The sequence below is a fragment of the Mchenga conophoros genome, linkage group LG8, assembly GCF_057382185.1.
Source record: "Mchenga conophoros isolate Kocher_MC1m ecotype Shallow Benthic linkage group LG8, M_conophoros_male_GT1.1, whole genome shotgun sequence".
NCBI classification, from domain to species: domain Eukaryota; kingdom Metazoa; phylum Chordata; class Actinopteri; order Cichliformes; family Cichlidae; genus Mchenga; species Mchenga conophoros.
The window spans coordinates 24,112,116-24,139,351 of record NC_140533.1 but is presented as its reverse complement, the minus strand read 5'-3'; the positions used below and the strand labels follow the sequence as shown (position 1 = coordinate 24,139,351).

The following is a 27,236-nucleotide window of genomic DNA, read 5'->3' as shown; positions in this document are numbered from 1 at the left end:
ATTTACTTCCGCAACACATAGCAGGCAATCCCTTTTTGTCCTTTATTTTGAATGGAAAACACTGCTTCTGACTGCCTTATGATAAACTGATCTCCCAATAGAAAGCTGAATTCCTACCCATCAATCTAATTGGCCAGATAGTCAATTTCTATTAGTCTATTTTTCCTGCAGCATATCCTTACAAAAACACAAACTAATTGTTGATTTAAAATGATAACTCCTTAATTGTGAATTTGAAAGAGGCTGATATAAATGTCGTAACACATCTCCCAGTTCATTTTGCCTTATTAATGTGGGGAAAAGTGTCACATGGAAGAACGTATAGTATTTTAGGAATGCTTCACATGGTTTTTGAAGATAAATACACAATGTCGTGTAAGGAGATCCCGGTGGCAATATTACTCCTCTCTGTTTTCACAAATGGCCTTGAGTATTTAAGCCTGAAATCCATCAGTGTTTACTTTGAGCCCAAGACATCCCTTTTTGTGGCTAGATGCTGGGTATGTGAGCCGGATCCCCCACACAAGTTGGATTCATTCTCCTTCTTTATCCCTTGTTCTCTGTGGGCACATTTTGCACGTCATCATAGTCTTAACTGGAAGGAGTTTGCGATGAGCTTATTTTTTCAGACAAATTAACCACCTGTCTTTAAGGGAAGTTGACTTTGAAGTAGGTTGAAAGTCATGCAAGCGGAAACCTTAAAAGGTGATTTAAAAGAAGAAACACTGTCAGAAAAGCAAACCTGTTTAGTGTGGTTTGTGTTCGTTTTCCTCGGCTCGGCTGGTATAAAAAGTATGTGGCCTTCTACAGACAATCCAACAGTTGTTGTTTGTTTTGCTTTGTTTGGAGGAGAATGTAATTATATGCACAGAAGCAGCTGGGATGTTGTTTGTTATATAATTGCCAGCTGCACTGTCACTGCCGTCATACTTTACACCTCTTTCTAAGATGTAACCTCACCTGGCTGCAGTTGAGCTCAACACCTTGGTTATGCATTTGTTATTGATAATCCAGAAAATCAAGGAATGGAGAAGACAAACATCCCATCTTCTGATCTCCTGACTTTAAAAAAATTCTTTTCATCTTAAAAATACTGGGACTTCACTAATAGTGTGGTTAGCTGTGATCAAAGAACTTTTTTAATATACAAAAAGTAAATCAAACAAAAGCTTGACAGACAAATCAAAGCAGATAGAAACTCTTGTGAAGATCACTTCCGATGGATTCTGCCGCTCCGCCCTAATCCCTTAATGTTCAGCATCTGAAGAGGCACAGCAGTATGACCACAGAGTTGTTGAACCACCTTGAGGGAAGGAGGAAAGTGCCCCGAGGGAGAAAGAAATGCTTTGGCAGAGAGAGCTTGAGTTGAGCTATCAAAAGCAAGGCTGGGTTTTGTCCCACTTGGAAGTGCCCGTAGGGCAAACTGCAATGTTGTGGTTTCTTTTTAAGATGTTACTCTATTTAGGAAACTGACGGAAGGGTGTAAGCGCTGGAAGTCACGTAACAATGGCGTTTTGTCGTCTAGAGTTTCCTGCCACAGTCAAAAGGCTTAATGCTGTCATGTCTGTCATACAGTGTGGTCCGAGAGCAAAGGGATGTAATTATTTGACCTTCCAGTTAAAGTAGCTTAGATTTCCAATGAAGTCTGAAAATGAGGAATGCTTCACACAGACTATACTCTGTAAGGAATGACTACCTCAGAGGTTTGCAGCTTCCTCTTGAGCAGAGTGTCTGTGGTGTTTACACTGTAGCTCAGATTAGTTAAAATATGCTTATTGCCGGGGTCACGTAACTCCTGGACCCCACACCGAGAGCAGCAACTGCAGGTGTTCCAGCTGTCATCGGCTTCTAGTCTGGCCACTACTTCAGCTAATTGGATAATTGGGTCAGATGAGAGTTTGAGGCTAGAGCCTAAAATACCGAGGGGTGGTCTGAAGTCCCCGGCAGTGTAAATAATATAACCCGATATGGCCTTTTACTGTCAAATAATTACTGCTCAGCTATTTTGGCAGCATCGTCACTTTGTGTGTTTGTTTTGATGAAAATTCAAGCTGGCTTTCTCTGCGGCTGACTGGTGTCATTTCTGTCTTTGTTAAGAAGGCACAGAGTTTTCGTTTCTGCGCGTCTGCTCTGTGGTGAGCTGTCTGAGGCTGGCACGCACAAGCGAGCCCCCACAAGCCCCCTGCCCATGCACTCCACACACTTGAAGCTACATCCTTCTCTCATGTCCTGTGTAGGCATGCATTATTTACCCTCGCAGCATGCTTCCTTCTCGATGCATCTTGGCCAGCCCTTTTAGAGTAGATTGGTGCATGACTGAACACACGCACAGGCTGTGCAGAGAATCATGTGTTACCAGTGTATATAATACAGCTGTGTATGAATATGTGGTTAAATACGGTCTAAATCACTTTGAGTTGGTCAGAAAGGCTAAAAGAAAACTATATAAATTCCAGTCTATTTCCATTTCCGTGTAGCGGTGTGTTTGGTTTGCTTTTTCCTAAAAATTTTAAAATACAATACTGGTTAAAGGTTTTGAGCCACTTGAGTCATTTCTTTATATTTTCATTCCAAGGAGCCAGACTTTCTTGGCATTTGTCGTTGTTGTCTTTCTGAAGTTCTTCCAGAAATTTTCTTTGCTGCTCATTTTAGTCCATCCTTGTACCTGACCAATTTTAGAGGATAACACAGTCTGACCAGCATAAAATAGTATTTTTTTGCACAAACATTCCCAGGGCACTAGATGAACTGCCTTTGAAAGAAGAAATCCTGACAGGGGACCTGAGAGATGAATCTGTCCCGTCAGTTTGATCCGTTACACCAGAACTGGCTTGAAAATCAGTGGCAACTGATGAAACTTATGAAATGATTATTCCAAATTTGAGATTTTTGTTTCAAATTGTCATCTACATCTACAAAAGAGGTCTGTAGAGGCACAGTAGCCATCTGTAACACATAGTAGAGGCTCTGTCATGGTTTGCAGCTTCAATGCAGTGGTGTTGGAAATTTTGTCAAAATTGATTGAATTCTGAGTGCAGAAAAGTACAATCATTTTGATCCGCTGTGCAGTACCATCTGGAAAGTGTCTGCCTGACAACAGCTTCAGCATGGCAGTCTCACTGCCAGTGCAGTAAAAATTGAACCGGATATAAAAACACCATCAGTCGTGGATTGGCCTCCACCTATGCCAGACCTCTCATTATGGAATTAAAGGCAGCCATCATCCAAAGAAGAGCTTTGAATGTCCTTCAAGAAGTCTAAAGAACTGTTCCTGAAGGCTGCTTAAAGAAATTATGAGAGTTTAAACTGTTATATGTATTTCCACGCAAGTTTTCAGACGTTTTAAGAAATGGCTGCACCTATTTCCTGTTTTACTATCAAAATATAAAGAAATGGGTAATATGACAGTGGTGAGAGCTTATTCTGATCCTTTTCACGTTTCTAAATGTACCTTTTAATCAGCAGAATAACAGGAATTGATTCTAAATGATCTGTTTACACAATGAAGCGTCGTCATTTTAACCCTCCGTAACAAGCAGAAGCACATGCTTTTAACAATGAAAGAACTCCAACGCAGCCCTCTATTTCAAACGCGTTCTTACATGCAGTCTTATTCTGTAGCTAGCATCTGTGTTTTGTTTGAAGTGGCAGTCATCTTTTTAATCATGTTTATCAAAAGCTTTGGATGTCAGATTGGTATGCTGTCACCTGTAATGTGATCTGAATCAAACCAGGAATTTCCCTTGCTTTATACATATTAGGTCTTGCTTTGTGGTATATCTAATGTAATCCATAATGTAATCTGAGTTTTTGAACTACTCTGATTTAATATTTTCAAGCTGGTCCTGGTTAAAGTCCTGAAATTGCACTTAGTTAAATTCAGATAACCTCAGCATAAAAAAATGCATTTATTACAGTGTATTCACTCAGTGGGTAAGTTTAAAATGCTGGCTCCTAATCTATAATTACATCCATCTTGGAAGTATTTTGCAGAGCATGTAGCTCTTTTCTGTGCATAGTCCAGCTATTGTAGTGTTCAGAAAGCAGTCAGACAAATTACTGTAGTTATGTAAAATCAGTAGATTTGAGTCCCTAAATAAAAACTATCGGGCAGTTCTAAACTTTAGAACAAACTAAAGTTGTCCTCTTGTCCTTTATGTCCCAGTACATTCTTGCATTTTCTTTGAAAGGATCGCTGTAGCCAACATAACTGAATGCTAAGTCTGTGTGTCAGAAGGGTTGTAATACCAGGATTTCAGCTGATACATTGTCCAACTGCCTGCTGGGTATAATGATTGGGGAATTTTTTTAAATGTAATTTTAAGATATTTGCTAGACATGTTATCAGACTACTCTTGCCATGGGCTATACTTAAATATATAAAAATATCTCAAAATCACACAGTGAGCATTGCTCAAGCAAAGCATATAGTCTGCAGGTGGTCTTTTATTTTGAAAGTTTGACCAGATTCTTTTTTTTTGTTTTATTGTGCTTCTGTGTCTGACTTCCTGTCTTCCTAATTTGCCCTGTGCAGCAAGATGTGACACGTATTTAAAAGAAGAAAAGAAAGGCAAAAGTCTCCTATTTTTAAGAAGACAGAATGTGTAGCTGCAAGTGGAATACTCCTAAAACACAGTGTAGCACGTCGGGTGAAATTGCAAGGATTGTTGTTCCATCCCTCCAGTTTCGAGGATTGGAAATAGAAAGCAGCCGAACCTGTTTTTTCCCAGGGTTACCCTCGGTTGTTAAACTGATTTCTGTCCATTTATTTTTGTTAATTACAAGAGGCCTAAACATTTATCCATATATGTAAACATGCAACTGTGGTTCAGTGGACTCCACTTGGTATAACCTTTATTAGTTTTGCTGTGTCGACACAGAAAAAGCATTGCTCTCCTGTCTGTGCCATGTAGCAGGTTTTATGATGGGTGGATAGACCAAAGGATCTTTCCTCTGTTGAAAGTATGACTGAAACAGTGACACACTCAGCTGACGGTCATTAGATCTGCTTGATAGCTTTGGCAATACAGGTGAAGAGGAGCCTTAATCTCTCTCATCCTGTGATGAGTTGTCATCCTTTTCTGCATCAGTTCAGAATTGTGACTTTGTGTTTATATCGTCATCTGCTAAAAACAACAACGATAATAGTTATACAATAGTTACTGCAGTTGTAGCTTCATTGTATTTATTGTATGGGCTGAATGTTCATTTATTGTCTGTCAAATGATTTAGTTTGTAACATTTTGTTGACTGCTTTTACTAAGGTAGAGGTCAAATGCATTGAGGCTTTTGCTAAGTGTGCATTTTAACAAGAGTGGAAAGACACCCCCCGCAGATAAACCACAGCTGCCATTCGTAAGATCTTGTTTTCCACCAGTGCATTTAAGACAAAAGAGAAAGCTGATCTTTGACATACATACTTTTTGGCTTTTCCTTTCGACGGTCCCCTCCAAGCTGTTAATTCAGCCCGAGAGAAAGAATGAAAATTCCTTTTTAATTGCCTAGCAAGATGGGACCAAAAGGACTAGATGGGTATCTCTCTGTTAGCGCTGGATTAAAATGAATATTTAACTAGACAGCCCTGTTTAATAGTTAATTTCTTTAAAGCCTTTTGTCTTTGTCAACTGTGGGGTGCCAGTCCATTTCAAACTGTACAAATGGATCTCTTGTAGCCTCAGATGGGAAACAGATGCTATCCTCTGATAAAGTCACGAAGGCTAAATCCATCTATTATATGCCCCAGAGATAATGAACGAGATCAGGCACCAGCATATACTGCTGCCAGGCTAAGTATTTGTTAAGCTTAGATACAAGGATTGATAAAATTCTAGTGTCTAATGTCCACGGTTTGTTTGTGAGTTTGTTCCTTTCTTTTAGAAGAATTTGCCAGCGTTGCAGATCCAACAGTACCTTTATTCAAAAGCTTAACTTGACTGCGTTGTGTGCGTGTGGCCAAGAAGTTGTCTGTGTTATTACAAAAGCCTAATATACTCCGTGTTTCTCATTTTAAAGTTACATTTAGCCTGAAGCTTTAAAAATGTAAGTTATTTATGATGTGGCTGTTACATTTTCTGTTCTTCTTGTGTATCTTTCATCTGCTGTAGAGAGAATTAATTGGTAAGTAGGCAAACCAAACTTAATGAAGTAAATGAACTGTAGGAAAGGTTCATTTATAAGGGCTTTGGCAGGCAACAGCCTTACTCTAATGAAGCACTTGTGGGGTGTTAATCTTAGGTGCTTTTCTATTGATGTGAATCCCTAAAAAACTACATTTTTGAGTCAGTTGAAAGCTGCCTCATTAAAGGAGATCAGTGCAAGAGTGAATTTAAAGAAGTACTGAAGGCAGCTAAAGAAATCTCTTTGTTGGTATCAGGTTTCTTCAAGTTGTCTGTTTTGTTTTGTTTTCATGCTTGAATCAAATACGACTTAATTCAGTATTAAAAACCAAAACTTTACATTTATCTGGTTGACAGACCGGTGAGTTTACACATTGGTCAGGCATTTTTCATCCATCCTTAAACAATTCACAAGTCAATAGTTAATTTTATGTCATTTTATGGGCACTTTTCCATTTTCACAAGAATTTCTCTGCCCAGAGTATTGATCAAATTTTAGTTAAATGACTTCTTAGTGGGTTTAATTCTCATGAGTTTCTACATCACAGTTAAACTTCAGAGTAAAACTTACAAACATACACTGATATATAATGTATTTCACTTCTTCACTTCTTCTTGTGAACAACCTATGAAAGAAAAAGATTCTTAGCAGACGCGACAACAAGTGTGATCTGGCCTTTTGTCCAGATCACACTTGGGTGATGCACAAACACTCACGTCTGAAGAGCTTTCAGTGCCACAGCCTGTTAGTTTAAACACACGTCTCCACAATAGTTGACTTCACTCCACGGGATAACTGATGGGCAGGTGGAGCACCTCCTCTCCACCTTCCTGATTATCCTTTAGTTTTGAACAAAACACTGTGATTATGGGCTTCAATGACCAACATGGCAAGATGCCGACACAGACAGACCCACACGCAAACACACACCTCAACACCGTCTGGCACCAATGAGCCTTTTTCCACTCCTCACGCACACACACATACATTGGATTCATTTAGCAGTGACAGACCTAACACGAGAGTAAATATTTTTAACACCAACTGTAACACTCCATCTGTTGTGTTTAATTTCTCAGTTGCTATTAATGCTTGCAGTTGAGAGAGGGTTTTTGTTTTTTTTTTTTGCAGATCGTAGTATCTGTGGTATCTGAAAAGAAGAAACTAAAAGAAGCCCTTGAGATCTGTTTATTGTGTCGGTGCTACTACAGATAGTGTCATGTGCATTCATAAAAATCAAAAACCACACCTGATTTGTAGAGGTCTCATATGTCTGCTATACGAGACCATTCCTCTGTTTCACCACACTGAAATAGATTGAAGACAGTCCTGGCGGGCTCCTCATTTTTAGAAATGACCCTCTCTGCATTGCTGAACATTTGCAAGTTGGAGGCCAGAGAGTTGCATGCCTATTTATTGAATGTAATGTCACTCGGAGACAACTATCCCCAGCCCAAGTGTTTTTTGTTAAGCTGAGCTCAAAATTACCCATTCTGGCATGAACCAAGTGAAAGTATCATGACAGAAAAAGCAATGGCTTTGCAATGATGTGGAACGTCTTTTGTGAGGCTAATGTTAGTCAGATGAGAACATACTGTGTGGTGATATGTACTGCAGCACTTTCAAAACTGTGACAGAGAAGTGAATAATAAATTTGATGGAATGACCTGCTGTTTTCAGTTGGGTTTTTGTTCTTCTTTCTTTTCCTTACTGTGTTTAGTTGCTGGAGGGATAATTGAACATGTGGATATAAAGACAACTCCAAAGCTCACTGATATTTATGCTCTTTATATTAATATGTTACAGGCTTTTGGTCTTATTTAGACATAAGGCAGAGAAATAATTCTTTAAAAAACTGCTTTGTGCATGATTGTTTCTGGTTTTACAGCTAAGAAAAAAAGAATTGTTGTTTTGGAAGGCTAATTAAAGTAAGGAGTCTGGGAAATGCATATTTAGAGTATCTGTTTTCTTAATACATCACATTTATGTATTTGTGTGTTCTATTTTTTCACCTTTAAATGCAAGTTTTCCCTCTCTATTTGAACGTAACTTAGCCAAAGGCAAGTAGGAACACTCTTTGTAATGCTGAGATCCATGGATAATTAACAAAAGCAGCCCTGTTTATGGCGTGCCCGTGAGCCAACACTGCATGCTAATTTGATTCAAACCGAGAAGCTTTTGGGGCAAGGGCATCGTTGCTGGAAAACAAAATGGTTCCCAACATGCACCAAGATTTTCCCCTATGCTTATGGTGTTGTCTTACATTCTCCAGCTTTTTTGCATTTTTCTCTAAATGCGATGAAGAGTGCAATTTTTTTCCTTTTTAAATGCCACAAGGAGGGTTCAATTTCCAGCCATTTTCACAAAGAGACATTTATTATATTTAATCTTAAGATAAACGAAGCTGTGCCATGCAGATTGACACCGAAAGATAGCCAAGTCATCTCAGACAGGGTCTACAAAACCCTGAGTTGAGCCACGTTGGACCGTTTCCTATACAGCTGTTGCTCTGCTTCTCACTGTCGGCAAAGAAACTATTGCATCTATTGGAGAAAAGTCCTCAGAGATCATTTTGCTTTGCTGTTGCATAGTGCACTCTGTCTGCTAAGCATTATGAAGACGTCGCATTATTATCAGGAACCCCAGATATAGACTAGCTGTCTTTTATTACTATTCTGTAGTTTGAATAATTGTTTTGTGTGCTTTCAGCTCCTGCACATATTTGAAATTTAAAAAGGTCTCATGCCCGGTCTACAATGACTGTTATTCTGGCCATATTCACCCAAAGTCTTCAGTACTTCATTATGTAATCACAAAGGATAAACTGAACAGCTGAAAAATGCCACAGCTGATATTTTGCATATAAAAAGGTTGTTTTATGTGATCGTGGTTGCCCTTTTAGTTTTTCTCATAATGGTCTCATTTAAAAGCCGAAATATCCTCCAGGTCTACTTTGTCATTACAGTTATTACCATGCTAAAACTTAACAAAATATGGGGCAAGAAACAAAAGAGAAAAAGATCTGATAATTAGGAAAGCCTTTGAGTACATAAACTTCATTAGCGCTTGTGTATACTTTTAAATCCATGGATATTGACAATGTTATACAATCACTTACCACTTCTTGCTTACTTACTGCTGGGATGGAGCTACTTTTGCCTTGAAACTGTCTTAATTTTAGCACAGACCCAACAAGGTGCAGCAAACTTTCTCCAGAGAATTGTGTTCCTATTGATATGATGGCATCCCGCAGTTGCTACAGATGTTTTGGATGCACAGATCTCCTGTTCCACTGCATCCCAAAGTTCGATTGAGATCTGGTGGCGCTGGGGGTCATTTGAGTACAGTGAACTCGTCATGTTCAAGAAACCAGTTTGACATGATTTGAGCTTGGTGCATTATCCTGCTGGAGACTGTTATTCCAGTACGTATGCTGTGATCGTAAAGGGATGGACGCGATCAGTAACAATACTATGGTGTTTAAATGCTACTCAGCTGGTACTAAGGAGCTTAAAGCGTTTAAGGAAAATATCCCACATGCCATTAAACCTCCAACACCAGCCTGAACCATTGATAAAAGCTAGTTGGGTCCATGCTTTCATGTTGTTTACATCAAATTCTCACCCTGACGTCTGAATGTCACCGCAGAAGTCATCAGACCAGGCAGTGCTTTCCTATTTTTCAGTTCTGGTAAGCCGTGCAAATCGTGGCCTCAATTTCCTGTTCTTCGCTGGCAGGGGTGGTGCCTGCTGTGGTCTTCTGCTGCTGTAGCCGATCTGCTCCAAGGAAACAAGTGGTTGTTTGAGTGTCTGTTGCCTTCCTATCAGCTTGAAACAGTTTGGCCAATCTCCTCTGAGCTCTGGCATCCACAATGCATTTTCACGTTTTTACTGACAATGGTCTGCACACCTTGAGCGTGTTTGCGAGGGACAAAATGCTCCGTTTGACCTTCATGCGGTTGTCTAAACTATGTCTACATGACTAAATACATTAAGTTGGTTAGATGTTTGCATTAACAAGCAGTTGAAGTGGCTTTTTTTGGGCATGTATCTAGTGCCACGCAGCAAATGCTACGATTTATGTGGGTGGTAGCACTGCAAGGGCAGACACAAGACTTAGTAAGTCTGTCATGCTTGTGCTCGGATATGACATTTTAGAGACGCGTCAGTTCACCTCTTTATCCTCCACCCGTCATTCCTCTCACCCGAGGAAGCTATTATTCTGTGTTGGGTGTGTGATAGTTAAAAGGATCTTTGGGCATTTGATGACACGGCAGCCTAGCAGACTCTGTCATGTAGTAACTGCTGATTACTGCTTACAATACAGTTCAAAGTGTGCGTCCCTGGGTGTATACGTACATATTTGCTCAGGCTTTGACGTCTCCATTCATTTCTTTCAACACCTTATATGAGGTAACACTTTTTGTTTTCCCCTCACCTGGGAATCACAAAGGGATGGTGAAATCAAACTTGCTTTTTTATCATCTCTACACTATAATATCACTTGATTGCGTGTTGCTGTACATCGCAATAACCATTTTCTCTCTTTCTAGTCTCGCCCGTAAGCATCACTTTTTCATCCCACAAACAAAACTGGTGTAATCGCTCAATGTAGCCCCCATAACATAACTCTGCTTTGAAGGGGCTTCTGTAATTAAGGCTTTGTTGTCATAGACGTTCCCCTAAATTAATGCTCATGGCGGTTTGTGTTATAAGAGAGCTCACTTGATTGTTCAGATTTAATTCAGCAAAGAGTCTATCTGTGTCTGATTATGCATGCCTACATGCTTCCAAAGCAAAAGATGTGAATGCATAAAAAAGGGCTTTTAACTGTAAAGGCTGCACCATTAATATAACCTTGTAGCGACTCATTCAAGCAGAAGGACGTAGCAGCTGCTGTGTTCCCATTCATTTTACACCCACTCAACTGTAATGAGTTTCAGAATGATAGACATCTAAAAAAGTACCCTTAGGTGGTTATACCCTATATGTGTGTGTGCATTACATGCAAAATGTATCAGATCCAGTGAATTAAACATTTAACATCTATAGGCTGGAATTGGTACTAATGATACCCGGTAATAGGGGTAATAATTGCTTACCATGAGACAGGGTGAGTAGGGGAAATATGGGTCTGATTTTCACCAGCATACAATCATAATGGCACTTTTTTAAATGTGTCATTGGGATTTTATTAATACTATTATTCAACATTATGGTTTTAATGATAGGTATTGACTTACAGTTTTTAACTTAACCATTGGTTTAGTGGCCCAGGGCTAGTAAAAAAGGAATACTTGGCAAATTGATTGGCCATCTGCTGGCCCTCAGATAGTGATGGAGTTTCCATTTATCAGTTCACCTTTGAAGTAAGTTAACCTTGAATAGCAAGTAATTTTGAGAGACAGTGTTTTTACATTAAAGTATCACTAAAATACTTCAATATACCACCCATGGTTTAAATGAGAAGATTAGCAAGTGTTTTAGCTGATCCCATTCATGCCTCAGTTGTTTCACACAATGATCGCAGAACTAATTTAACAAGTAGCTTAACTAAGTTAGTCTGTAGATGAACTATATGGTCATTGAGATAGCTTGGAGCAGAGTTGGAAAAAAAGGTGTTTATGTTGAACACAGCTTCATTTATTATCCATACTCTGTGCTCTTTAATGCTATTGTGTTTTTTTTTTTCAAATTCAAATCAATTGTTGAGTCAGGCACAGTAGTTTCATATCTGGCCTTTTACTGTATGACACCTAATTAGTGACTGGTTGTCTCACGTGGACATACTGACAGATTTTTTGGGAAAAAAACAGCATTTAAATTAGTTTAAAAGACTAAAATTGAATGCTGATGAGCAGATATACTGTCTGTTTGGTTAACCAGCTTTGTAGTTGTTGCAGCCAAGTGTTTATGCAGCATTCATTCTAGGGTTTCTTTATATTGTGTACCAGTTGACATGTTAAACCCCCTTTCCTAGTAAAAATTAAAGCCTGTAAATTGACATTTGCTGATAATTCGATGACAGTTAGACAATTAGACACATTTTTGCAGTCATGATTTTAACTTCTCCTTGAGAACCTGTGCTAGGGCTCATAGACTCTACAAGTTGTGTTGTGCCACATCCTGACAGGAAGAATATTTGTTGCTTTCACAGGACAGATAGTTGACAGCTCACTTCTAACCCATCAAGATGCTAACTGGTTGCTTTTCCACTTGAGAGGATAGTGAGGGAGATGAGGAGGCACAGATAGAGAGACACAGTGAGAAGGGATGGGTCTCGGGGGTAAAGCTCTGGCAGTGGAGGAGGACAGACTCTGACAGGAACTTTGTTACCCTGTTTACACGCTCTCCTCCTATTTGCTCCAGCAAACAAGATTGTCACTCACGGATAAATAATTTAGTCCCGCTGCTTTTTGCCACTGTTTACTGTCAGATCCCTTGCATTGCGTGTATCTGCATATGTTCTGCCTCCAAATACACATAGTTCAGCTTTTTCCTATTGTGTTTCCTGTCGCTTTAGAAATGTCAAACTGAAAAGGGGGGGCTGCCAGATGTTATCTAAGACTGACAACCACAACTTTTTGTGGTTTATAAGCACGTATGTAGCAGTTGAGTTATGCTAAACATATTGACGCTGGTATGGCTAACTAGGTATAGCTGTCAACCTATACGCTGTAAGGTGAATGTAGAGGCCTGGGTTCCAGCCCGGCCCTGTCTTTCCCCTGCTCTTCCTCTCACCTTTCTTGTCCTCTTTCCAAAGTTCTATTCCAACAAAGATAAAAAGAAATGTATAAAAGACTAAAAATATATATATACATCCTGCCTTTTCTTCACAAATGTGACCAGTTTTAAGTTTTTCTTTAAAACCCGTATCATCTTCCACCCACAGTGCTATGGGTAAATAGGGAAGTACGGCTGTAAATAAAGGTCTATACCCAGCCTTGTCTTCTTCTCGTCCTCATTTTGATTTGAAAGGCTTGTTGAATGAGCCTGTCTAGAGATGAAGAATGGATTTTACCACAGGTCACTGCCACAAATACAAATCTATCAGAGGCGGTGATGGCTTCTGTCATGTTTTAGAGAAGAGCGAGGGCTTTCATATGTGTCCGTTCCCTATTCTATTTTCCTAGCATGTATTTTATGGCGTTATTTTTGTGCCACTATTCTGAGCGCACGTAAAAAAGGTTTGCAGGTGCAAGTGTTGCATTTTGAGGAGAAATTTATTTTGAGCGAAGAAAAGCTGAATTTGAGTGAACAAAATTCATTGCTGCATGCAAAAAATGTATATCCGTGTTTGCTATTATCCATATACACACGCACAATAGCAGCCCCTCTCACTCAGTTTTTGTATTTGCGCTCGCAATGTGTCGCTCACGCTCTCAACATTTCTGCCCGTGCACGCTCAACTCGTTCTGTACACCGTTATATTTGTGCCACAAAACCAGCCAATCACAGACTTGGATGCAAAAAAAATCTGATTGGCTGTTTTTGTCTCCAATCAGCTCGAAAGGACGAAATGCAATATCCCAGAATCCATTTCGTCCAAAGCTCAAACGAGGCAGTGGCGGAGGAACACAGAGTGGCGGAGTTTGAAATATTACTCTTTCTGGGACACAAAATAAACTTTTAAGATATTTTCATGTTAGAATGTAGCTGTGTGAACTTCAAATATCTGCTCGATTTATCAAGACATCACATATTTGCATAAGTGCTCCAACGTTTTCGGAGATGCCTGTTACCCACCAGCTGACCGGGTGGGAACTCGGGTTAAACATAATATATAAGGCTGAACTGACAAAAAAATCACCGACTACACCACCAGGTATTATTGGAAAAACCATAAAGCCTTTGAACGAAAACAAACGCTGTTGTGACAGTGATGTACACTGTTTTGTTGGTATATATGTATGATTTGTATCACCTTCATGTTTCCAGCTTTACAGCTGTGGCTCCAGCAAACATCAGCTGATACTAGAAATTAATTTTAAATAAATTCTAACAACAGCTGATCAATTTTGAACGTGCTGCTGTTGTTGTTTAGCGCAACATCCGCTGGTTTCCGGTTTCTGGCGCAAAGTGGGAGATAAACAAACAAGAGAGACGATCAGCTGATCATTGATCAGTTTCATGATTGAAGTAGCAACAGGAGAGGGAGGGAGAATGAGGAGAGAAGAGGCAGCTAAGACACAGAATAACTCCAGCTTTGTGTCTTTTTTATTCTCGCTGAAGTCTTTTCCCCTCAATACGGATTGAGTATTGTAATTGGTCCAGCCCAGAGTTGATTATTACCAGCTGGCTAATCCACCACCTTTCATTGTTTATACCATTACAAAAACAAACAAACTAACCTAAAAATGAAAAATCACCATTGGCCCACCGGGCAAATGCCGGGTAAATGCCCAATGGCCAGTCCAGGTATTCGGTCAGCTGGTGGGTAACAGGCATCTCCAAAAACGTTAGAGCACTTATGCAAATATGTGATGTCTTGATAAATCGAGCAGATATTAGAAGTTTACACAGCACCATTCTCGCATGAAAATATCTTAAAAGTTTATTTTGTGACCCACAAAGAGTAATATTTCAAACTCTGCCACTCTGTGTTCCTCCGCCACTGCCTCGTTTGAGTTTTGGACGAAATGGATTCTGGGATATTGCATTTCGTCATTTCGAGCTGGTTGGAGACGAAAACAGCCAATCAGATTTTTTTTGCATCCAAGTCTTTGATTGGCTGGTTTTGTGGCACAAATATAACGGTGTACAGAACGAGTTGAGCGCGCACGGGCTGAAATGTTGAGCGCGCGAGCGACACGTTGCGAGCGAGCGCAAGTGCAAAAACTGAGCGAGAGGGGCTGCTATTGTGTGTGTGGATAATAGCAAACACTGAAATACATTTTTTGCACGCAGCAATGAATTTTGTTCACTCAAATTCAGCTTTTCTTCGCTCAAAATAAATTTCTCCTCAAAATGCAACACTTGCACCTGCAAATTTTTTTTACGTGCGCTCAGAATAGTGGCACAAAAATAACGCCATAGTATTTCTTCCAGATCGAGCCGTATCTGAGCCATATTGAAGCAGGCACGCACACACACACACGAACACCCATTCACACTCATTCCAGTCTTCCTGTGGTCAGACACAGCTGCGGACGAAAAATCTAAACACTCACATTCTCTCAAACATACACATGGTCATGCACATGTCTCTTTTTCAACTGCACCCGAACTGTTGAGAGGCTTTCAAACTGCATGTCATGTCAGTCACACCCTCACAGTTACTTCCAAATGCACACTGATGGCGGAAAGGACTGTTTATTTCTTTTTAAACAAGACCCCCCCCCCCCCCCCCCCCCCCCACACACACACACACACACACACCCCAGTTCTATGAATTCAGCTTTCACTATTTTATTTTCCCACACTTTGTGAGACTGAATAGAAAGCAGTCAAGTGTGCCCAAAGTTAATGGTAATCAGAAAATGGACTGAAATACCCTCATTAGTAAGAATGTTAACTTATCAAGCTGAGACTAGCGATATGGCTGGCCAGCTTTCCAAAGGCATTCCCCTTGTTTGCATAGGTGTGTGTACTGTAGAGTGAAAGTAAGGATCTCACCCAGCGTGGTCAATATCTAGTTCTGTGAGAAATTATACCGACCCCTTCCTACTTTTCTACTTGGAAAACTACTGGGAAATTCATCAAAGGATAGAGCCGTAAGTCCAAGTTTAAGGATTTTACATTGTATAATATTTTAATGATCTGAACGTATCACTAAAATCGCAAGTTTACTGATCTTGGGTGCTATGCACTCTTTCTGAAATCTGTTTGTGAGAGTGGATGCTTTAATCCCAAAGGTTTTCTCCTCTTCAACGTCTCCCCGCAAGAGTCAGTCTTGTAATCTGAGCCCTCCTTCACACTAGGAGGCACTGTGGCCTAGTCATAATACAGTGTAAAAGATGAAAATATTGATAGTTTATGACACGCAGGGAAAGTAAGATGAACTATGGCATCACTTCTAAACCCATATTCCCACAATGCTGGGTCCTAGCAGCTTAAACCGGTCTCCTGCGCACAACAGAAATGGATAACTCATTCATCTTTAGTTGTGCAGCAAAAACTTTCCTTCTGGAGGCAAAGCAGCAGCTGTCAAACCCTCCTTTGATCAAATGAATTAGAAGAAAAACATGTATGAAAAATCCCCTGCATTTCCTTTCTTTCTTTCTTTTTGTTAAAGTTGCAGCACTCCATCCTTCTTCATGCTCCAGGCACTGAGTACAGCATGCCTCTGCCCTGCAGTAAGATTTCCCAGATCCTGCCCATATCTTCACAGGCAACGGGACTGATTATCGGCAGGGCAGAGGTAATGCAGCTCTGCCCGGCATTAATTGGCTGATTAACATGGGGACAGTTTAGCGCTTCACTGTCCCACACTCGGCCCATTAATCAAGAGGGATGCTGTGCCAGCTGAACCGCTGCCAACAGCTCCACACAGACCACTATAAAGAGAGCTGGAAGAGGTGTGGGTTCAGCACACAGCTGAAAGGGAGACGTGATCCACGCTTTGGCCAGACAGAGTACTGCAGTCTTTAAAGTGGTGCGTGGGAAGAGACTACACTATACAGCAGCACTGAGTGCGGCTGGATTTCAGAAAGCTAAGAATTATGGGATGTTTCATTTCAGGTAGTTGCATGCTGTTAGAAGGCTAAAGCTAATAGTCTAATTCTGAACACATACGTGTAACGAGGGAAAGCAATCAGAGCTTTTTGTTTTTAATCAGACAAGCTCGTCTAGCGCCATTGATCACATGAAGAGCCTCAGACACATCTGCCAGCTGTTCATATGCAGCATTCCAGACTCCGGAAGACATTTTTATCTTTCCCTTTCACTGCAGATAGTGTGATCTAAATACTGCTATATACAGAAATGGAGTAAGGGAGATGCCCTAAGGTGACGCAAATATTAAAAGTGCTGCGCTTCTCAAGCAGTTTTTTTTTTTTTTTTTTTTTTTTTTTTTTTAGCATTAAAGAAAATCCTGCATTTACATTTTCTGGACACAAATCTTTTCTCTAGCTGAACATGTGTAGCTGAATTCATATTAGGACAGTTGTCTCTTGTGGTGTGTCTCCTTTGCCACCTCGGGCTGTGGCTCAGGAAGTAGAGCAGGTTATCTACTAATCGGAAGGTTGGTGGTTTGATCTTTGGCTGATGCAGTCTGCATGCATAAAGTATCCTTGGGCAAGACACTGAACTCCAAGTATGAATGTGTGTGAATGTTGGAAAGAAAGCGCTTAGATAGAAGTGCTTGTGTGAATGGTGAATGGCATGTTGTATAAAGCACTTGGAGTGCTCAAGTAGAGTAGAAAAGTGCTATATAGAGGAATCATTTCATTTACCTTTTTTTTCCAACCACTTATAAACCACCAACAACCCATCTGTATCGAGGCTTTGCTGTCCTCACAGACATTCACAAAAGGCTCATCTTTGCAGTACTAATAAGTACTTTGGCAGTGTATAACAGGTTTTTCAGGGAAGCAGTGTAAAATTAGAGCATTACTCAAATAGTTCCAAGCCACTTTATTTGCCTCTCAGTTGCATTTTTTGTGACAGCACAGCTCATTCGCTAGAAGTGGAAACCCCTTGAAATAACCTTGATCTTCCATACCATTGTTTAGTGTTGTGACTAGTCAGGTCGCATGCCCTGTCTGCTTTTTTTCTTTTCTTTCATTTGACTTCCAAACATCACGAACGTCTGCCAGAAACATTGAATTGACTTCTGAGGAAAGCTTAATCTATGTAAATCTTTGGCTGCTTGTTTGTCAAGTGGCTGATCAGAGACAGTTCACAGTTGGTGCTGAAAGGGCTTTTAAAAGCTCTGATGCTTTTCTCTTCTTTTTTTTTTAAAAGTAGACTTGGCTCGCATGCAGCGGAGCACCACCCACCCCTGTGGATGTTTGACTCTGCTATTCAACTGCAGTGCGCAAACAGGTGACAGTCTTGACAAGTGATGACTTGCGATTGTTGGGCTTACCCGTGCACCTGGGTTTTTTTCGCCAGAACAAGAGAGGGAGACGCTGTTGATGGCCAGCTGATGTTTCTGTGAGCCAAAGCCATACAGCTGCTTAGTTGTGTCTTTTCGCCCTGTGTCTGTGTTTAGGCACACTTTTGCCTCCTGAGTAAACAGAGTGTACTTACTGTAGCACTCCTCTCTTAACCATCGCTGCACTTCCTATTGTTGTTTTTGCTTTCAGATCAGAGATGTGTAAGCGGTCAGTTAACATCTAAATTTGTCTTCTGTTGTTCATTCTTCTTAATTGTTTTACAGGCCAACTTCATGAAAGGATTTTTTTTTGCACATTTTGTTAAAATATGGCCTTAAATTATGCTGCCTGAGTGTTTAAATTACAGTCATCAAACAGATACACTTCTGCACAAGAATAGGAAATGCCTCCCCCAAGCCTGTTATCAATTGAGCCCTGGTGGTTGGCGGTGGATCACGTTCTGTCTTTGATAGCTCAAAGGATCTGGCAGCTGAACACCCCCTCTCCTTTGCCTTTTTTCTCTTTGGTCTCTCCTGCTCTCCATCCTCATCGTCTGGCAGATAATTGTCCCTACAGTTAGGGGTTTTGTGTGTGCGTGTGCGTTCATAATTGAAAGCAGCACTCATGTCCATAGCTTCCGGTCCTACACCAGTCTTTTATTGTATATCCCTAAGCTGATCCATAGGGTTGGAAATGTTGTCAGTTTAGTCATTTCTTTAGCTGGAGCTAAAGATGCAGTTTGTTTGTTGCAGCTACGCAGATTATTATAAATGGCCTATTTTCCTACACTGTTCAGCATTGTCAGGAAATGAATGATGAGTGAACAGTGGCGCTCTTAAAATAAACAGAAACCATCCGTTTCAATTAGACGTCATAGTGTATCAGTGAGTGATGTGAGCAGAGCTGCATGAGGTTAAAAACAAACAAAAAAATCCCCCAAAAACTCAAAGATCTGTTTATATCTTCTTCTGAGGCTTTGTCCACATGCATCACAGCTCAAAATGTACTTTATGCATTAGCATATTGCTCATACCAAAAATAAAAAGAGGCTATCAAAGTCCTTTCCAAACCTTGTCACAACAATCAACACTCTTCTTTTCACTTTTTTTTTTTTTTTTTTTTAATCTGGGGGGCATACATTTTTATTCAAAGCAGGGTATTTTTATATATCTCGCCACTAAACACATTTTTATTTTTAAATATAAACCCTACTCTGGTCTTAAAGTGGAGTTTGAAACGGTTTCTAAATGCTATAACCGTCATCCACAGTCAGTTAATTACACAATCAAGGTCTCGGTGTAGTTGAAGACCTGTCAACAATTACAAATCATTACAAACTCGGGACCTACCTGTAGCAGCACACGTGCACACACACAAAACACAACTGGCCCAGTTATTTTAATGCCACCACTGTAACACATGGCGATGTTGGGCGGAAATAATGACATGGGTTGTGAAGGCCGCTAATGCGAACCAGATGAGGCAATTCGACTTAAAAGGCAGAGAGGGAGGAACACGAGCAGGACTGGACAAACTGTGAAATGACAACACGGCTCACGGAACAGGATCGGCCGCGTGACATTTACGTATCAGTCTCTGCAAATGCGCACGACAGCATGATCCAAGCAACGGGAGAGAGATAATTTACTTCACTTCATATGTACAGTACAGGTGTGTTGTTACGCCTGTGGCTGAACAAAAGACAGTCCTGTTGTGCACAGAATTTGTGCTTTTTTTTCTTTTTTTTAAACCAAGTGGGATGATGTTATTGGAAACTAAGTGGGTCCTTTTTATGTGAGCAGTGTTGCAGTGAGCTTGGCCCTGGGCCTGCCTGAGGCCAGCTTCAGTCCTGTTATGTTCTAGCCTGGCCGCAAAGTGCATTTCTCTCTCATGCGGCCCCTGACCTGACGCATTTCCTGACCCAGGAAATAGAATTAACACCTTGGCCTGGGCCTTCGGGTCCTACAGCAGCATACGCAGCTGTGCCATAGCCTAGTACAGTCCAAAACCAAGCAGACCAGTAAAGCTGAAACAAAGATGGAAAACAGAAGACAGAAGTTTTCTTTTGAGTGCATGAAGATGGATTATTATTAATTATAGGCTCAGTTTCCCAGACATGGATTAAGCATAGTCCAAGTCCCTTTTTTTGAGTTTCAGACTAGGCCTAATCCAAGTGTAAGAAACTTGTTCTTGACTGTTAAACGTTTTTATTGGACAGTTTTATTGCATTGCAATTTTAGCAGTAACTGCATCCAAATAAGGAGCTAAACTTTACCCTCAGTTCCAGTTTTGTTCTTTTATCTTGAGATGGGATGTAAAATTGTGACTAAAGAATAGCTGTATCATGTGCAAACAGGCGAAATTAAGTACTTGTATTATATTGTACTATTTGACATGTGTGTAGCATTTCGCAGCCCTCATCTGAATGGCTTAGTGTGCCTCCCAACACCAAACATAGTGCAAACTGATGTAAGGGGACCACAAAGATGTTTGATCTTTCCATCAGTGTTTTTTACTCCAAATTATAGTCGTCTATTATGAGAGATCTTCTGTATCAGAGATTGATGGTGTGGCCCACTCCCTAATGATATTAGAAAAGAAAATCTATATGATACCAATGGTGGCACATTCCTCCAATGTTTTTTATGATATGATTTTAATGACTGCAGTAAATTTGGTAACTGGGGTTTAAGATGAGAAAAGTGGATTATCTGTTTATTAGATATTTTATGTGAAACATATATCAGGAGAGATGGACGTCGATATTCCATAGTTCACATGCTTTATCTGCTTTTTTCGTTAGTCAGATGCTTTATCAGACAAGAAACACACACGTATGTTCATTTTCTCACTTGCACACAGATACGCGCACACACAGATTAGCCAGTTCCTGCATTTAAGCACCCCATATGTTTGCGTTTTAGTCACACATTGCCAATCTCATGGGAGCACTTTGAAGCTTACTCCTCCAGAGCAGATCATAAAACGGGAGTATAAGTAGTTTTTCACATAGTTGTATCCCAGAACACTCCCACCACTACCACCTCCCACCCAACAGCTAGCTCACTGCCTCCACCTTCCACCTCCAGTCCATTTACTCTTAAAATGCAGTGTGAGCTTTCGATTCAGAGAGTTGCTATGACCGTACATAAAGCGGGTCCCATCATATCGGTTCTGTTCCTATGCTGCAGTAGAAAGGCTGACATTGGCAGTAACAGTGAAAGTCTCCCATGTTTGCTCTATGAGGCACACTATATTATGTACATTTCTGTGAAAGCTTAGCCAGTATGGGGTTTAGGCTTTTTTTTTTCTCCTTTTTGCATCTGCATAATGTTTGAATTAAAAAACAAATAAAAACATGTTTGTCTGGGTCTCAGCCCAACCTTTGCATCTCAACAATATATTGAAAACTCATTTTAATTTGACAAACTGCATCTTTTGAATTGCAGTGTAGAAAGTGTGCAAGAATTTACCTTAAACATTTTGCAAAAGTTCTCATTTCATAGACTGATAAATATTCTCCGCTGCATGCCGTACAGAAGATAATGTCTCACAGGACAGCTCCTCCTTGTTTCTTCTTGTCTGGTGTCTTGTATCTGGAACTTGACTGTCACTTTCCTGCACTAACCCACTTGTTCTTCTGTCTCCACAGTACTTCGAGGTGCCCTTTGACTCCAACATGAACAGAACAAAGAACCGTCCTCTCGTCAGAGGACAGATCAGGTAATATTTTCCTTCCTGCATATTAAACACTGTATGATTGATTTGGTATAGAACTACCATCGGTACGTTTTATCCTTTTAGAAAGACTGTAAAACAAATTGCCAGAGAATGCACATGAGGAGTGAAGTGCACCAGCTTCACCACGAGTTTGGGTTGAGTTTAGTGCAGCGACACTGTGTGACAGCTGCTCAGCCACCCTGACTAACTCTTGTACATCTCACTGGGTGAAAGACAAAGTGTGTTACTGTTTTCTTGCTCACTGACCTGATCCTTACCTTGTGCCTTAGCTGGATACTTTTCCTGGGGTGAAACGTGATCTAGCAGCTTGTGATGTCAGAGCCTCTGCGCACTTGCAGGCGATATGATGATTACTGCTTAAATAAAACAGTAGCACATATTAATTTACACCTTTCAGTTCCAGCTTTCCTTTTTGAGTTATTGTGGTGTTGAACCAGAGCAATAGCTGTTATGTAGAGAGACCTTAGCTGCCAGGAAGAGAAATGCATGCCAGCACTGATGAGCCTCTGCTCTCCACCTGTCAGGTGTAATTTGAACTTGTCAGCAGGTTGGAAAGGAGGGTGATGAGGTTGAGATGAGGTGTAGGTTACCTAACCACCCTCACTGTGCTACCTCTGCTCTTTAGATATCAGATAACCTCTGTTTTGGTGCTCAGTGAACTATGTGGATTGCCACGCTCCTACAAATCTTACTCAGTGACTGGATATGCTGGTCTCTGCTTGCCCCTTTTGAAAGACTAGCACCTTTAAGCAGCAGGCAAACACATGGATTTTCACTGATGCATAAACCCAAACAGACTACAGGTCTTCTTCAACCATTATCATTGCCAGGAAATTGCCTCATTTGCCGTTCATTCTTACAGGATGAACAGCTCCCCAAGAAATAAAGCAACCTGTTGATGTGCAGCTCTCTAAATATAGACTGAATGTCCACACGATCTTTTTTTTTTTTGTTTAACTAAAGATTCTGTTAGTACCATGACTGGTTCTTCACCCACACCACAGCTATCTCATCCCAGTTTAAGGAATTCTCCATTGACATGCTGTTTAAAAGTGTACTGGTGCTGCTGAGGTGGTTATTGGAAGTGCTCTCCCTCTGTCTAAACACAGCCTCTCTTCTCTGGCTTTTAGCCTTCGTTTGACAAGAGGAGGTGTACGTCTGTCTCTGAGATTCACAAAATAGCTGCATCTCTTGCTCATTGTTTCTAGCACGTCTCCCTTCTCCTCATTCACACATACAATCTCGTGTGGAGACAGAGAGCAGATTGCAGGCCGGACTGTCCTGTCAAACAAGCCATCAGGAAGGCACATTTTACACATCTCTGTGTTGCCTTTAGGAAAGCGCTTTGTATGAGTTAAATTGTGTTACCCAGCTTTGTTTGTCCTTACTGCAAAACCTGCTCCGCCTAGTGTGATGTCAGTGTTGGATGTAGTTTGTTGTGTTACATCAGGACAATACTAGTATATCATCTTTCCCACCTTTTTTTTTTCTTTTTGGAAATGTGAATGACAGTCACCCTCTCTTAGTTGTGGTCTTGTCAAATTTGAGGCTTCCAGATGTGGTGAGGCAGTAGATCATTTTGAGTATCTCTAAGGAGAGCAATTCAGATTGCAACTGTTACAACCAGAGTTGGTTACAGTGTGGAAATCAGCACATACTTAAGTCAGAGTGGGATTTCAGAGTTTCAAAGTTCAAAGTTTTAATGGATCTGAGACTACTTATTTATTTATTTATTTATTTATTTATTTATTTAGGACAGTGCATGTTAATGAACATAAATGTAAAAAAAAATTACATGAATGCAAAGATACCAGATTATAGCCAAGGGCTAATTTCCATCTGTTGTCCTTAAGCATAAAAAATAGACATAATAATTCATAAAAATTCATCATTCATTCATAATAAAAACTCCATCACCAAACTTACACATACACACCATTCTGTTCCCAAATAAAACATTAAAACTATACAACTCATACATGATCACACACTTGATTTGTCCATAACCAGTTTTTAACCTTTGCCTTAAACAAATTGAGTGTAGAGCATTCTCTAATGGGTTGAGGAAGACTGTTCCACAGATGGCCTCCCTTAACAGAGAGGACGTTCTGCCCAAATGCTGTCCGTCTGTGGGGTATAAACAAGTCTCCTCGGATTGAAGCTCGAGTGGTCCTGTCTGAGCTTTCTTTATGCCTAATGAACTGCTTTAGTGGTGGTGGAGCAAGGGAGTGTAAGACTTTATATATTAAACACACTCTTTTAAGTTTCACTAAGTTATTGAAGTTCAGTAATTTATGTTTTTTTAACACATGACAGTGGTGGTGGGAAGTCTGTTTTTTGTCAAGTATTTTTAAACTTCTTTTATAAATGTTTTCAATAGTTTTAAGTGTTGTTGGACAAGCAAGTGACCAGGACGTCAAACAATACTTACTAGCTTTTATAAAGCCATCAATGCATCTCAGTTTTACCAACAGATTTTATCAAACAACTATTTCAGTAACGTGAACTAAACTTTGAGTAATTTAATCATATTTACAGAACAGTATACAGTATTACATTTATTTAAATGCTAGTAAAATGCAAGGTAACTGAAGCGTAGTCACCCTCAGTGCTTTTTCAACTAAATATTCAGTTTTTGTGTGTAAATTTCAACAAAACGAGTAAGAAAAACAGGTTTTGAATGTTTTCTTGAGATTTTTGTGGCAGATTTCATGTCAGTGGATCAGTAGGCTATTTTTAGTAATATGTGAGTGGTGTTGAGTCTTAGAAGGTTCCATAAATCTGTATTCAGTTTCCAGTTTTACACCAGCCCCTCAAGCCGCTTTATTTCTGGTCAGGCTTGAATAGAGAAGGTTTGCTTTCCACAGTTTACTTTGCGCTCTCTGACCGTTTGAGTGCTTCACAGATTACAGGGCTTTAAGTAGATTCATCTTGTTTCTTCAACCTTATGGGTGTTTTACATTTGGATCCATGACCTTGATTGTGGTCTAACCAAAAGGAAACCTGTTGGGCTTTCTGTATTGACATTAAGAGCCTGACGTTATGACTGCGGCTGTGTCGAGCTGTAAGCAAAGGACACTAAACCCACCTCAGGCCATGTGACGCACTCCCTTCCCTGACCCCCACTGAGCCAGCCCAGAGCCAGGCTGTCAGCTGCCCAAAGCCAGCCTGCACGGCCCCATCTCAGCCCACATAAAAAAGACATAACACCACTAATCACATTAATGCTCCAATCCCCCTGTATGGCCACACCACCAAAATAAAAGCCCCGTTTGCTTTCTGAAGAAAAAGGCCTGCGCTTGGTCAAGATTTTAATCTCCTCCCTCTTTAATTTATGAAGCATTTACTGGTGAATTTGAACCAGACGTTGCCATCGCTGCTTTCAGTTAAAGATGAGGGGTGAAGGAAGAGGAGGAGGAAGCCTTCATCCAGCTAAAAGCCTGAGCCACAGTGGTTTCCTTCAGCTAGTTTTGATCTCTGGTGCGTGCACATGCTCTTCATCTTGCGGCGCTACTTTTATCCCTGACAAACTCTTATCAGATGAGTGTCCTCCATGCCTCCCGTTTTGAGACTCAGCCATGCTCGGCTGCTGACTGCTGGCCCCCACGGGTCTGCGTGTGTCTGTACTGAACATTTGAAGCTATTATTGTCTTATCTGGTGTCTGTTAGAAAGACCTAGGAAACATTATCAGCACACTGTTCCCATGCTTTCACCTGAGCTTTGTATAGTCGATATAGCTGACTCCCTCTCTGTTTGTCTCCCTTCCTTATATCAGCCCCCTCCACGCAGTGTCCTTTGCTCTGGCCTGTGGAGTGCCAGGAGTCGCTCTGCTCACGCTGGCAGTAAACCCCTTGACAGGCTTCCTGGGCGCCCTCAACATCTTTCTCTACACCTGTTGCTACACACCGCTCAAGAGACTCAGCATCACCAACACGTGGGTGGGTGCCGTTGTGGGGGCGATACCTCCTGTGATGGGCTGGACTGCGGCCACAGGTTGTCTGGAGCCAGGTATGAATGTAGCATTGTACTGTTCTGAGCTTCTTACATATTTACCCTTCTTAAATAACACCCATATTATCATTTTTAAGGTGCTGTTATTACAACCTTTCCCATAGGTGTTCAGTTGGGGTGAAATCTGGAGACTCCAGAAGAAGCCCAGAAAATATGATTCACATAGTTGTAATATTCAAAATTACACTGTTATGTCCCCGAATGAAGGGACGCGTTGCAAGCCTATAGAGACCACTCCTCTCTGCAGATATTTCATCACGTATTGATTTGTCGTCCGACATGCTCTAACAGCATAAGCGAGTCTTCTGATCCCGTCACTTAGTCGAGGTCAAAGGTCGCATCTGTATTTTTGATACTAGTGTAGACATTTTAAAGTTAGTTGTAGGAAAACCTGCAGCTTGAATAGATTTATCAAACACAGATGCCAAATATCTGCTGCACACACAGCTCTTCAAATGTGATTTCGATTTACTGCAGATCTCTGCTCTATATCATTGTAAATCAAATATGTTCTGGTTTTAGACAGCTGAACAGGATGGAACAAGTCATTTGAAAACATCTCAAGTATAATGCCGCCCCCCAATTATGGGACATTTGATATAACTAAATAATTAATCGAGGAATTATTAAAAGATTAATTGCAGGCTTACTGCACAATGAAACCCATACTGCGCCTCAGTATTACTGTCATAACGTCACTGTTCACTTTTCACTCGTGCCAAACTGTGATGCGATACAAACCCAGCATGTTATTCCAAACTAAAGGCGCGTGCTGTTTCGTGTCTTCAGCCAGTCTGTAGGAAAAAAGGCTGCATATACAGTACACAGACATGGCTTCCCGGACTGCCGTCTTCTAAGTTTTTTAGTCGTGACAAAATTATAGCTTCACTTACATCCATTTAAACCAGAATGCCCCAAAACAACAGATTTGAGCTTCTGAAATATAGCTTTTTGCTAGTTTTCCTTCATAATACTAATAACATTACATGAACTACATAAATCTTGATGAAAATAATTATTTGTTGCAGTAGGTAATTTGATCATGTGGCTGTGCTCTTGTGCTAACTTATTTTAGTGTGAGACCGGGCCTGATTTTAAAGCACATAAAGCTCGATTTACATAATGCCCAGGGCCCCTGTAGCATTATTAGTGCTTTTGTTCGTGTGGAGTTTAAATGCAAAGTGTCAAATGAATTCGGTATTAAATGAAGATGTTGGAAAGATGGAACCCGAGCAGGTTATTCAGCATGTTTGGTGACACATCAAGTGTTCGGTTATGACATCTTTGTGAGATGTGGTGTTATGTTGCTGCTCTGTTGTCTTAGAAATG

The 27,236-nt window shown here is 40.5% G+C and overlaps 1 protein-coding gene across 1 annotated transcript in view; it reads left to right on the top strand.

Moving 5' to 3' along the window:
• Window positions 1–27,236, top strand: part of cox10 (cytochrome c oxidase assembly factor heme A:farnesyltransferase COX10) — a 35,652-nt gene that overhangs the window by 6,207 nt on the left and 2,209 nt on the right. Inside the window, exons 5-6 of the mRNA XM_085285121.1 lie at window positions 21,807–21,877; window positions 25,672–25,904. Of these exons, the coding sequence (XP_085141247.1) occupies window positions 21,807–21,877; window positions 25,672–25,904 (304 nt within the window). The remainder of the gene's footprint in view (window positions 1–21,806; window positions 21,878–25,671; window positions 25,905–27,236) is intronic.